This window comes from Aquarana catesbeiana, linkage group LG01, assembly GCF_042186555.1.
Source record: "Aquarana catesbeiana isolate 2022-GZ linkage group LG01, ASM4218655v1, whole genome shotgun sequence".
NCBI classification, from domain to species: Eukaryota; Metazoa; Chordata; class Amphibia; order Anura; family Ranidae; genus Aquarana; species Aquarana catesbeiana.
Window position 1 is genome coordinate 630,375,620 of NC_133324.1, and position 13,172 is coordinate 630,388,791.

A 13,172-nucleotide genomic window follows, 5' to 3' on the forward strand; every position below is an offset into this window, starting at 1 on the left:
CGAACGATCGCGGGTGGCCAGCGGCAATCGAGGCCCTGGCCCCGCTGATTGGCTCCCGCTGTGTCCAATGACAGCGAGAGCGGGGCTCCGGCAGCATGAGAGCTGGTCACGAGAATCACGTACAGGTAGGTGATTTTGCACTAAAGGGCCGCCCTGCCACAGTATATGCATGTGGGGCGGTCCTTAAGTGGTTAATAAAGGAATTGTCAAAAACCTGTGTACTATTTTTTAAAATTTTTGATACTTTTTTGGGTGAATGAGTATGGGTACAATGTACCCCATACTCCTTCACATAGGGTGGGGGGCTTCCAGATTCTGATAAGCCCCCTGCTTGCAGACCCCCATATCCACCACCCAGGGTTGTGAGAAAGAGGCCCTTGTCCCCATCAAAATAGGGACAAGGTGCATTTGGGTGGGGAAACTCCCCTGCCCCAAAGAACCCGCCCCCTTATATTGAGGGCTTGTGGCCTGGTATGGTCCAGGAGGGGTGTGGGCGCTCGCTCGCCCCCCTTTCCTGACTTGCAGAGATGCTTGCTCGGATAAGGGTCTGGTATGGATTTTGGGGGGGGACCCCACACCGTTTTTTTTATGGCGTGGGGGTTTACCTCAAAATACATACCAGACCAAAGGGACTGGTATGGATCTTGGGGGGGACCCCACGACGGTTTTTTTTTTTCATTTTGGCGTGGGGGTTCCCCTTCAAGATCCTCAGAGCACAAGTCGAACCACAAGTCGGATCATCATGATCCGAATTGGATGCGACTTCTTTTCAATCAATTCTATTCTAATTAATGGGCTGAAAGTCGGATCAGTTAAGATGGCTCACATAGGGAACCATTGATTTTGAATAGAGGCAGAGAAACGCTGCTAAAAGCTAACATGGCTAAACGCGCGTTTACGGCAATGCTAAAAGCTACTACAGCCGCTTTTTCTTGGCCTTGGTAGTGGCTTTGCAGCTCATTTTTTTCGAATGCCCCGTGTGCATGAGGTCTTAAAGCGGCTATTGACAAATTTGTTGACAAAACTACTGTCACAGTAGCCTATTGCTGAACCTTGCCAGATTCCTTCTCCATTTTACAGTTCTAAATATATTAAAGCTCTTCTTGCTTTTAAACTAATACTGAAACAATCACAAAACAATCACAAAATCCACATATAGATGCTCCCATATGGCCCCTAAACATCAGAGTTTTGCAGGTCTATCTGTCTGACCTGGCAAAGAGAACAGTATATTCATATAGGCCTCAGGCTTGGTTCTAAAAAATGATGACCCTTTTTAAATGTTTTAGCATCAATAATTTATTTGCTGAAGTTACCGAACAAATAATATACAGAAAGCATAATAGATATACATGTCCAGGGTAATGACTTTGCATTCCCTTAAATCCAGTGACTGAAAAGGTTACTTGCCAGTTGCCATCACTATTTAAAATAAGATATCGTTTTTGGAAAGTCACAATCAATCTGCATTAAAAAAAAATAGACAAGCTAAAATATAAATAATTCCTACACGTTTGAACTGTTTTTCAAATTAGTGAAAGATACTGTAACATGTGTTGTCAAGCACATTTTTATAATTAGCATTCACACTTTAATATGTGAAAATGCCAGGTATTATTTAGGATATTTTCATTAGTATAAAAAAGTGGATATTTGGCAAGCAAGAACATACAAGACACAAAGCTTTGGACCTAATTACGAACAGCCCTTTTATGGATCCTTCAGTTTATGTTTCTTGAAAACTAGTTCTAATAAAATCACAGTTGAATAATTAAAGGCAGACAGAATCTGATTTGAAATGCAGAAGAAAAATTAAATCATTTTAATATCAGGCCATGATCTACACTGCCACCACATCACAATAGTCCATTTTTAATTGCAGATCCCAAAATACGATTTTGTGGTCTTCATGTTCATTTATTATCTGTATGGGGTTCTGGTGAGAGCCGTACTCTTTGGGCCCCAAGCACTGCTTGGGGCCCAACCATAAAAGTTGAATATAACTAAACTAACACACATTATTTCTGTCTAGTGGAAATTAGTAATGTTGTGAAACAGATGCTTAGAATAGCTAACTATGGCAGTCTCTAAATCTGTCCCTGATTTAAAAGGCACATCGATGTAATACTTCTTAGTACAATACTTCCACAGTTCCACTTCTATAAACTATCAGTTTATAAAGGTGATTAATTGAATGAGAAAAATAATTCTTCAAAATGACAAAAGAGATAACAAAATTTACGCTAAACCATGATAACACAGAAACATCAAGAACTAAATGATAACTGCACCTTGGGCTAAAAAAGCAACAGTAAGCACATGTGGGTTATCTTGCAGGTAATAGTTGAGTTCCTCCCTTCCTCCAAAATTGTAAGGTGTCTAGCATTGTCATCTTTGCACTAGCGTTGAAATGTGCCAGCAGCCTAAAGAATAGTTGGGCTCAGCTTCTATGTCCCCGGCTTGCAAGCACAGCAAGGCGCAGTTACATGGGTCTAGCAGCACTGGAGGTTATGCGTAAGCCATGCACGGCACCCGTGAAGATGAAGGGTAAAAAGGTTACTTTATATCTCAAACAAAACCTTGCTCAACCATGAGGTGCCAATTTGTGAACCCCCCCAAAAAAAGGCAGATAAAAGAAGAGGAAGGGATGCAAAACAATGAGAAATGGTCATGGCCAACTATTATGTTGGATAGCAGAAAAGGAAATTCCATGATGAAGAGATGACTGGTGGAAGAACAGAGAAAAACCTTCACCTCTATGCCTTTGCTCCATTTGCTATATTTCCTAGGATAAACACCTTAAAAAGCTCTTTTGGCCCTACTTCTCCACTGTCAGTTGAAATCACTCAGTCGGTTCAGGCTCTGGAGCGATCCCGATTTTAATGTCGGGATCCACCCAAATGCCTGGACTGGCAACTGGCTCTGCCTCTCAGAGTCAGCCGCTTGCAAAGTGCCGTTGAGAGGCTGAGCCAGTCGCTTGCCCCCCCCCCCCCCCCAGCCTGGAACTCCAGTGAGTACTGGAGGGGCAGAGCTGTCGGTCAAGGCTGAGAACTGAGCGATTAGCAGGCATTGATAGCTCGGTTCTCAGTCTTAAAGTCGGCAGGGAAGAGATGCAGTGCAGCACTGGACTTATGCTGCATCCACCCAGGTGAGTTTGTATGTTTGTTTTTTTAAAGCCTGCACTTCTCTTTAAAGCAAATGCGTTCCTGTTTCAAGAATTACATAGCAAATGTGTTATAAACAACATATAACATTTACCCATCTATATTCAAACTTACAGTTTTGGCTGCTTTTTAAATGCTGATGCTTACATAAATAACTAAATAAATCAATATTTTTTTTGTGCAAAATTACACTTTAATAATAAAATATAGAATCATTACTTTCCTTCTTTATATCAGGCCTTTGTTTTTATCTTAACAGTGTGTACAATCATACTGTAGGTGAATGGGCACAGTTCAGGGGTTTAATGAAGAGTGGTGATTGATGATTAGGCTCAATGCATGCTTCTTATTTTGTTCAATGCACAGCAGACATACAATTCAGCAGGCCTGAGAGTTCAAAAGTAAAGCGTATTTGTTGGTGTGACCCAGCACAACAGTAAAACAGACAGCACATTTTTGTTCTTCTTCAGAATCAAATTCCTCCTTCAAGAGTCATCATACAATGGATTGTTATAATTTCCTAAAGAGCCATAGTCTGGTTCTTCCCGTAGTCTTCCATAGGATCCATGTCTAGAGAAAAGAACATTTACAAAATTAGATATGTTTACAAAGGAAAGGAAAGTAAAACATGCCAAACAATAAATTCAATGTCATTTCTCAGCACTTTCTAAGTTTTGCCAAAGCTTCCAAAATGTTCATCAATGCCTTGTTTTAATATTTATAATGTAAGCATTCATATCTGTATAAACAAAAACTTACAAGCATCACTTTGCGTTGATGAATAAGTTGGCACAAAGTTTTTTTTAAGCTCTTTGCTTGTATTGCCACTTCTAATACAAGTCAATAAGAAAGCTGAATGACCTGTTCATAAAATGCCTGCCAGGCAATTGTAAAGTGCTTATTCTGAATTAAGCTAATTATTTATTTTGCATGATATCCCAGTATGCTCCTGGGAAAACCAAAGAGCAGCTAGCTAGCCATATTATATGGTCAAAGCCAGTTGTAATGGCAAAATCATTGTGCCAGCATTGAGGCCAACGGTGGTGGAGAAGCCTTAAAATCTACAACGTACTTCTAAATTGGAGCAGAGCGTGCTGAAAATAGGTAAATGTATACATCTTTTTTACACAGGTTAGTCGGCATAGGTGTTAGGAGGGGGGAAGGAGCATTTTTAAGACTCGATAGGATTAGCCTGGGATTCTACTTTAATGCTATCCTAATGTCTGTATGAGCTATATAGGCATTGACAAAATCTGTAAGTATGAATTCTAAGAAATAACATAATTGACCTCCAATGTAATAAAATATGTATATGTAGATTGCTTTAAGGCTAGAACAAGAGCATGGCCACTCCATCTTCGATATGTCTTAGGTGAGCTATTCTGAACCTTGATGAACTCACTTCACTGAACATGAGACACTTTCAGCCAAAAGAGAAGTCCAGCCTGAGCTTTTTAGGCTGGGCTTCTCCTAAGGGTCACAGGAGTGCAATTTTTTTTGCACTCCTGTGACCCGTTTTCAGCAGAGAGCGGCCTGAAGTCTGCTCACCGCTGACGTCACTGCCATCAGTTGAGGCAGCACATCATCCTGAATTCCCAAGTCTGGATCTGCCAGCTGCCTTGACTGATGGCAGTCTCAGCGAGCCGCTGAGACGGCCCATCCCCACCCCTCCAAAGCTCAGCGCTCCAATGCGTGTGGAGAAGCAGGGAGGAGAGACGCTGCTGACAGTCTTGGGAGGTGAGAGAACCAAGCCACTGGCGATGTTTGGTGGCTCGGTTCTCAGTGAAGAGGCGGCGGGGGACAGATACAGCATCTGTCTGATGCTACATCCACCTAAGCATGAATCCAAAATAAAAAAACAAAACATACTTCTCTTTTAAATATCAGCTTTGGATTGTCTAGGCCATTTCTCGTGTGTGCATTCTTTTTTTTCTATAATGCGGCCTATCTACAGTAATTATTTCACTGATTATGTTCAGAAACCTTGTGTCCAAAACACAGAGTCAAGTCAGTCAATACATCTTCACACACTAAAGCCCATTCAGATAACTGGTAATATCTTTATTGTCTCTAACGCTCAGACAGCATAACAAGAAAGCTAAATGTTAGGTGTGCCAAGAGGAAAAAAGCATTGTACCAAAGTATTCTAGAGTAGAACAAAATCACCTTTTCCCTTTAACAGTACAGTATTAGATTTCAGTATGTTATCACACAAAAATCACACATCTATTACCCAGAATTCACATATTTTCAAACTGGACTTAATTAGAAACATGCGAATCCTGGGTGAAAGTTGTGTGAATTTTGTGTGATAACATATATATAGACCCTTTAGGGTAGGGGCTGCTCTGTTACCTTTTACAAACTCAATCTCTTGTCTTCTTTATAGCAGTATAAAGAAGCAGTATAGGTGTTAGCTGTTATTACTTTTTGAACAATGGGCTTTCTGAGAGATGAAGGAAATTCTGCGTACTCTGTAGTACAGATTTTCTACTTTTATATTTTCTGTCTCACAAAAACTATATCGTTTTTTATACCTAACATATAATAAAGAGACAGCGGTAAATGGAAAGTCTTAGAAGAGGGAAGGAAAAGTTTTACCAGTTCCTTTAAGTAGAAGATCTGAAATATTTTTGGTTTTTCTAAAAATGAACATCCTCCCTCCCCTTGAGTAACTGCATCAAACGTTGTCAGGGTATTACAAACTGTAGAAATGTTAGCTTAAAGGATTTATGAAGGTTCTTAAACCAGAAAAGTAAACCCGGTTGCATGCTTTCAGCTTGAAGACCTTGGACTACTCCACGTATGCACTAAGCATGTAGTGAAGTTGGCCTGGGAGAATCTCAGAGTTTTCCGGGCAGACATTAGTATTGCATGGGAAATGTGAAGCACTTCTATGATACTTAGGAATAAACAACTACAATATGTATGATGTATTTATAAGTCAAGAGTCTTACATGTAAAAAAAAAAGACTTTTTGCAGCTCCCAAAAAAATACTATAGATGCATTACTTTTGAACAAATGCACATTGTAATTATCATATTCCGATCAGGTCCGCCTGTCAGTTTTTTAGGCTGACCTGACTGGACGTCCATGCACCTCTACGGAGCGGAGGATGTCAGCGGTGACATGCCCACTGAAATCCACCGCTATCCGATCCTGTCCGTGAAATCCAGATGGATGGAAACCCTATTTTCCATCCGTCTGAAGAATCGGATCGGATGAAAACGGACAGACGGTCCATTTTCATCCGATCTCCATAGAGGACAGCGGGGCTTTGACAGGTCCGTCTCCGCACAGTGAGCGGAGACAGACCTATCATCTGCCTGCTTAGCGGGGATCAGCGGATTGATCCCTGCTGAGCAAAGCGGAGTCTGTCTGAAAGTGGCCTTAATGTTAAAAATAAACTCTTCTGCATGTATTGCTTTTCTCCTGATGTTCAAATGACTTTGAACTGTGGCAAAATGCAAAAACCTCTAGCTGCACCCACTCATGTGGACTTTGACAGCTACACTGTCTGCAAAGGTAGATGCTCCTAGTGATGACATAGTTCTCAACAAGGAAAGGTTTTAAAAATGAGCAGGGTTGGGAAGACATAGAGAAGACCTAAAACAGGTTAGAAAGGCAACATAAAGCAAATTTGTTACAGACAGAAAATGTTATAACAGCGAGCTTGTACAGAAAATGTTATAACAGCGAGTTTGTGGACCCCTGCTCAAATTTAATTTTAAACATCAAATTTAATTTTGAATATCAAATTTAATTTTGACTATCAAATTTAATTTAAGCTATGTTATGAAATGGATACATAAAGAGCAGCTGGGAGACCAAATGCTTAGCTTTCCTGGAAAAAAATGCTGTTGCGTTAAATGAAGCATGGAGCAGCATTTTCTTAGGGAAAGATAAGTGTTTTTTTTTCTGTGTTCATTTTATAAGAAATACAGTCATGTGAAACACCCCATGGAAATCATTTATTTTTTTAAACATATTTGAACAGGCCAACATTTAATCCTGCTTCAAATAGCACCTATAGATAAAGGTGGTATACTTGAACAATTGACACCTACAGCTGATATGGTAAAATCATTTTCATTATCTAAATTTAAGAAAATGTAGCTCTGTCATATGGAAAAAGAAAGTACAACTCAACATTTATGACCTCTTCAAATTAATGAAATTAAAATTGGGTGTTCCAGATTATGTGCCAATGATTATAACTTAATTAGGGAGTATGTAGGTGGAAACTGTACATTTTAATCCCTAGGGTTTGGTGTTCTCTCCACTATGGATATGTGCGGTGTCATCATGGTAAGTTCCATAGAGTTCTCTGAGACCCTCAAAAAGTAAGCTTTAAATGCGTATGAGTCTGGCAGGGGATTTAAAAAGATCACCAAATGATGTGGTGAATGAAGTGGAGTAGATTTGAAATGACTGCTAATATATTCCAGCTAAGTGAATTCATCCCAAAAGCTGTCTGATGCTAAAAAAAAAGTCTCCAAAGAACCAAAAATATCCCTGTGTGATGTTGAGGTAACTCTTGCAACAGTTGAAGTAAAAGTGCATGCATCCATGATCGAAATATTGCTCCATATCCCTACCTACGCATTTCGTCAGAATCAATTCGATTCCCGAGACTGACATTTACTGCATATATGCTTGTTTCAACTAACTTAATGTGAGAAGTTGGTGTTTTTTATCTACAATACATTTTACATACAGTATTCCACTATGGGGATGTTTTTATTTTTTACCCATGATATGCTGAATTAACTGTACACCATCCCATATAAGAGCATTTTCCACCCAAAGAGAAGCAAGGAATTAAGGACTTTCTCATTGTGGTATGTCTTTTCAGACTTCTTTCATGACTCCTATAACTTAGAGTGCACTCTCTCTGGTAAGGAGCCATTTTTTGTATATGGTGGTGGAGCACTGTGGTGATTCACTTGTTGATTTGATATTTATATCCACACTCACAACGCAAGTTGGATCCATATTTGGGCATGGAAATTTCTATAATGCTTCATCACTTTGAACTTTCACTGGAGGCGCCATCATTGGACTGTGATTATTTATGAGACTTTCCACATAATTCAAATTAAATTGTGTACTCTTTTATCACATCTTTTTTCACAGTGCGGCACATTTTTATTGCTGTCTGAATCCCTATTAGGGTGACCATGGTCATTGGAACAGAAATTGATGAAAAATGTAATCTTTAACTATTGTTACCAGAACAAGAAGAGACAGAATTTTTTTTCCAATGGGGACACCTGTTTCGGTGACAACTGTCTATGTGGGGATTTCCCATTACTTTGGAAATGTTTCCTACCACTTCCACGAAGAAAAGTGAAATCATCCCAAAGGGACACAGACAAAATTCTTTACTCTGCCGAAAACAAAAAACTTTGACCTTAGATATACTTAATTTTTTTTTAATGAGTTCATCAATGAGCTAAAGTATGTGTTTTTTTTTTTTTTAAATTTATATTTGCCTAGCGTTCCACTTCAAAAAGTGAATTTCTTAACATCCGCAGATAACAGTGTTGGCTTTCTTACAAAAAGTCAATTAATCCTTCTTTGTTTGACTGTGGATTCTGTCTATGTACTCTATGGCCTTTTGCTCATTTTGTAAATGTAATTACAAATGCAATATGCCTCATTCACATTTTCAGATCATCAGGCTGTCTGTTGAGATGCCATACTGATTATATGATACAGTTGAAATGCTTACTATAAGTAATCAGACCAGGCAAGCTGAGGTCTTGTTATAGATAACATACAGCTGTTCATAAACCATTTCACAGTGTAATATGTTCTGCCGGTCTGTGAGGATGAAAAGATTGACAGATGCATTTTGTAGAAAACATATCATCCAGCACTGTGAAAGGTAAAAGATGGGCTTCTTGCATACCTCATCATCAGAGGGAGCACAGGGGAACATGATTCATCCAATGATTAAATGTCATTTTTTTCAGATTTCAAAATAAAAAACAACTTTTAAAGGAACGTTATAGTTTTTCCAGTTAACTTTTTAAATGGTTGTATTCCTGTTGAGTAAAATTACCAGTCTGGGGTTATGAAGATATGTATCTTTATAAAACGTTTGACCTAAATAATGAACGGCAGGTGGTGTAATCTTATTGTAACTTTGTCCATAGGTAAAAGAGGGTCCAACATGCAGGCACAATTTGTGGTATTTTATCATCAAAAATTCTTGGTGTTCTAAAACTGTCTACACATTATACAATCTTTGTTTCTCAAAGTTTTTTTATTATAGGGAAAAAGAGCAAACGTAACAAACAGTGCATGTTCCAGATAAAGCACATTCAAAACCATATTGACAAGCGATCACATTCCACCATTGTAACTGTACATAATATACATGCAGAAGGCTACCTGCTGTTCAACAAATTAGGGCCAACATATCAATATACAATTAAGCATTTATACTTTCCCAAGCATATTAACCACTACATTGGAGAAGCAGCCTGTCCAGGACCAAATCCACTGGGGAAAGCCCAGGGGTATCTAGCCATGGGGACCACAATTTAGTAAATATTCCGGGGGTTCCTCTGTGTTGGTAAATATAATTTACCAAACGCAGATTATCTCCCATTTGGGTACTCCGTTCTTTCAACTTAGGGGGCTCAGCCGCCTTCCAGTGTCGGAGGATAAGCTTACGAGCCTGGAAGAGAGCTCTGGCAATGGCCTGTTTATGATCATCCTCAATTGGAAGGTCATCATGGTTTAGGCTCCACCTGGACAGGGAGCTGAAATACTTTATTAATGGTATTGAGGACACCCATCCAATAGAGATGTAGCTTGGGACACGGCCATAGAAAGTGGATAATGTCTTTGAGATCCCTAGAGCATCTAGTGCACTCAGAGCCCTCCTTTATTCCCATTTTATACAATCTGGCGGGTGTAAGATGCACCTGTAGGACAATATACAGTTGAGACAAACTTGTGTTGCATTGAGGAATCTGTACTGCCTGTAGAGCCTCCTCCCACTGTTCATCCTCAAATGTGCCGACATCACTCTCCCACCTGCTCACGACCCTGGATGGGAACCCTTTTAGAAAATTGGATAGCAGCATTGAATAACACCTGGATATGAATCCTTTGTTGTGGGATACCTCTGCCATATAATGGAAAATGGGGGTTGGGGATTGCAACCATAAAGCGCTTCCAGATTGTGCCTAACTGCGTGGTGTAGCTGCAGGTAGTCAAAATAAATCGACTGTGGAATTCTAAACTTAGTTTGCAACTCCTTAATGGAGTACAATTTACCATTGGAGAAAATATGCAGCAGATGCGTGATTCCATATCGTTTCTACCTAGCCCCACACTGCAGGGATGGTTTAAACAATCTTCTTGTACAATTTTCTTTAGATTTACCAACACCATATAATATGAGGTCAAACCTAAACACTTTGAAATTATATGAAATCAGGCAGGCCCTTGCACTACATCTACACCACAATCTAAATGAATTTGAACACAAAAAAATTGTATAATGCGTAGCCAGTTTAAAGTGGATGTAAACCGGGGGAGGAGGGAGGAGCCGGATGTGGGTGGCTAATTGGACCAGCTGCTGATCCCGGGATGCCGGACGTCTCCTCCCCTAGCTCCGGCGTGCGGCTGAGAACAACGAGGTCAACGCGGTCCCCTCGATAGATCCAACCACCTCCCCAGCGCTGGAACCAGGGAGATCCGGAGCTCGATGACCCTCGCCGTGCCGCCGCTATCCCCCCGCTAAACCCCCCCGCAGGATATCGGGCACGAACCCCCCAGACACACAAACCCTTTGGGCTAACGCTGTCACGCTGGGAGGAAAGGAAGCAGACAGCAGCGAAGCGGGGAGAGAATCGAACCGAAGGGCTGCACCGCTAGTAGAAGTTGCTGACACAAGGGAAAAAAAAAAAAAGCCTGGTAAGATCGTTTAAAGCTGACTGATCTGACTGAGGGGGTAAGTGCCTTCCTTTTTTCTCTTCTCCTCTGGAAAACAACTTGTGAGATCCCTCTACTCTGCAGGGGACATGGAACCACAGACTAAAACCATGAAAAAGAATATTTTAACTTGGTGAATATGCTAATGTATATTATTTCCTCTGCTGAAGGCTAGGATTTTTTATTTCTCTCCATGACTCTTAATTGATCTTTCTCAGCTAAAAAATATATGTACTCAATATCACAGTCACGTATATCTCTGATAGAAAGGGCCCTCACAAGCCGCAACTAAAAGCTAACCTGCCTTGGGCAGTTTAAAAGTGGACACATATTGCAATCTTTTGTGTATGTTAGTGCGGTCAGCCCATACATAAAACGCACTTTTCGATGATAATTGATGAACGGGACGTGCTGGGATTCTGTTGACCGGCAGGACTGGTAGACTCGCAGAAACTGCCTATTGGAGGGCCATCTAGTTGGAGGGCCTACCCCCCCTTCCCCCCCTGGTCGCTCCCCCCCCCCCATTCACCCATTCAGGGGACTACCATTCACTCCCAGGGGACTTAAAATTACAGCAAGGGGGTCGCCCCACCACAGGAAGTCAGAGCCACCCCCAGAAAGACAAAGACCAGGGCCACACGGGAAATATACCCGACCTAAAGGGGGAGGGACGACAGAAGAAAAAAACCCTTCGGTGACTGCACTGGAGAGGGGTGTAATAAAGACTGTATCACTACACAGGGACCACTCCGAAAGGACACGGATGTTTACCCCACAGGAGCCGTAGGGCTAGTAACATAATGAAGGGAAGGGGTGGGAAAGCGGCAACGACCAATACGGCTAGTAGTAACAGTAGTAACAGAACAAGTGCGAGCCCGGGTACTATAAGGAAATATATGGTCCAAGATGGGAGTAAAGGGAGCCCAGGGAAGGCTGGCGGCGCCAAATGTAAAACCCCTGAACCCTTACCCAAAGTCAGTACACGAAGACAGTTAGCAGAGATGGATGCCAATACTCTAAGTATGGAGACAAGGGCAGAGACTATAGAGGCCCCCCAGGAAGAGAACCAAGTGGCAACAAAAAGGGAGATGGCAGAAATGTTTGCAAGGCTAGAAGCAGTTATCAAAAGTGAGAACGGAGCAATCCGACAGGATATGGGCCATACACTAAAAAGAGTGGAAGAGCTGGAAACAACAACAGATACTCAGGGAACGGAGATAAAAGCCCTCAAACAGCAAATAGAAGAAATTCAAAGAGAACAAAGGAACCTCCGGTACAGATTGGAAGACCAGGAGAATCGTAATAGGAGGAAGAACTTAAGGATAAGAGGCCTGCCTGAAAAGGAAGGGGGGAAAGAAAACCTCCAAGAAATAATAGATCAAATTTTTGGAGATCGCCTGGATCCAACCGAAAATAGATCTAAGATTAAGCTAGATCGGGCTCATAGGATAAGGAAGCCAGCAGAGATCAGGGGAGATGCTCCGTGAGATGTAATCGTCCGATTTCATAATTTCCAAGACAAAGAAAAGATCAAAGCAAGTATAAGAGCAAACCAACAAGTGAAATACGGAGAGGAAAGCCTACAGATCTTCCCGGACTTATCCGCAGAGACACTAGCCAGGAGAAGAACCCTTAAGCCACTCCTAGCCCATCTCAAAGCAAACGACGTTCAATACTCATGGGGCTTCCCGGCATGTCTGACTGGACATAAGGAGGGCCGTTCGGCGACACTTAGGTTCCCAGAAGAGACACAAAAATTTTGCCAACGCTTGGAAGTGCCACTGGTGGAAATTCCTGGGTGGTGGGAAAAATCTGAATCACAGGAAAGTAGGGAAGGGATATCTGCCTGGAAACCAGTTATTAATGTGAGGCGATCGCAGCTGGGAGACACAGGATTGTAATATGTTCTTTTTCAAATAAAAAGGAAAAAGACAGAACAGAGAGAAAGATGGGACGAATAAAGAAAAGAGGGGGGAGGAAGGGAGGAAGAAGAAAGAAGAGGAAAAGGGGAGAAGAAAAGAAGAAGAAAAAGAAAAAGAAGAAGAAAAAGGAAA

The 13,172-nt window shown here is 41.2% G+C and overlaps 1 protein-coding gene across 1 annotated transcript in view; it reads right to left on the reverse strand.

Annotated features, from left to right (window-relative positions):
* Nucleotides 1–1,281: 1,281 nt before the first annotated feature.
* Nucleotides 1,282–13,172, reverse strand: part of PARM1 (prostate androgen-regulated mucin-like protein 1) — a 126,352-nt gene continuing 114,461 nt past the window's right edge. Inside the window, 1 exon segment of the mRNA XM_073601022.1 lies at nt 1,282–3,734. Coding sequence (XP_073457123.1) covers nt 3,650–3,734 — 85 coding nt within the window. The 3' untranslated portion in view covers nt 1,282–3,649.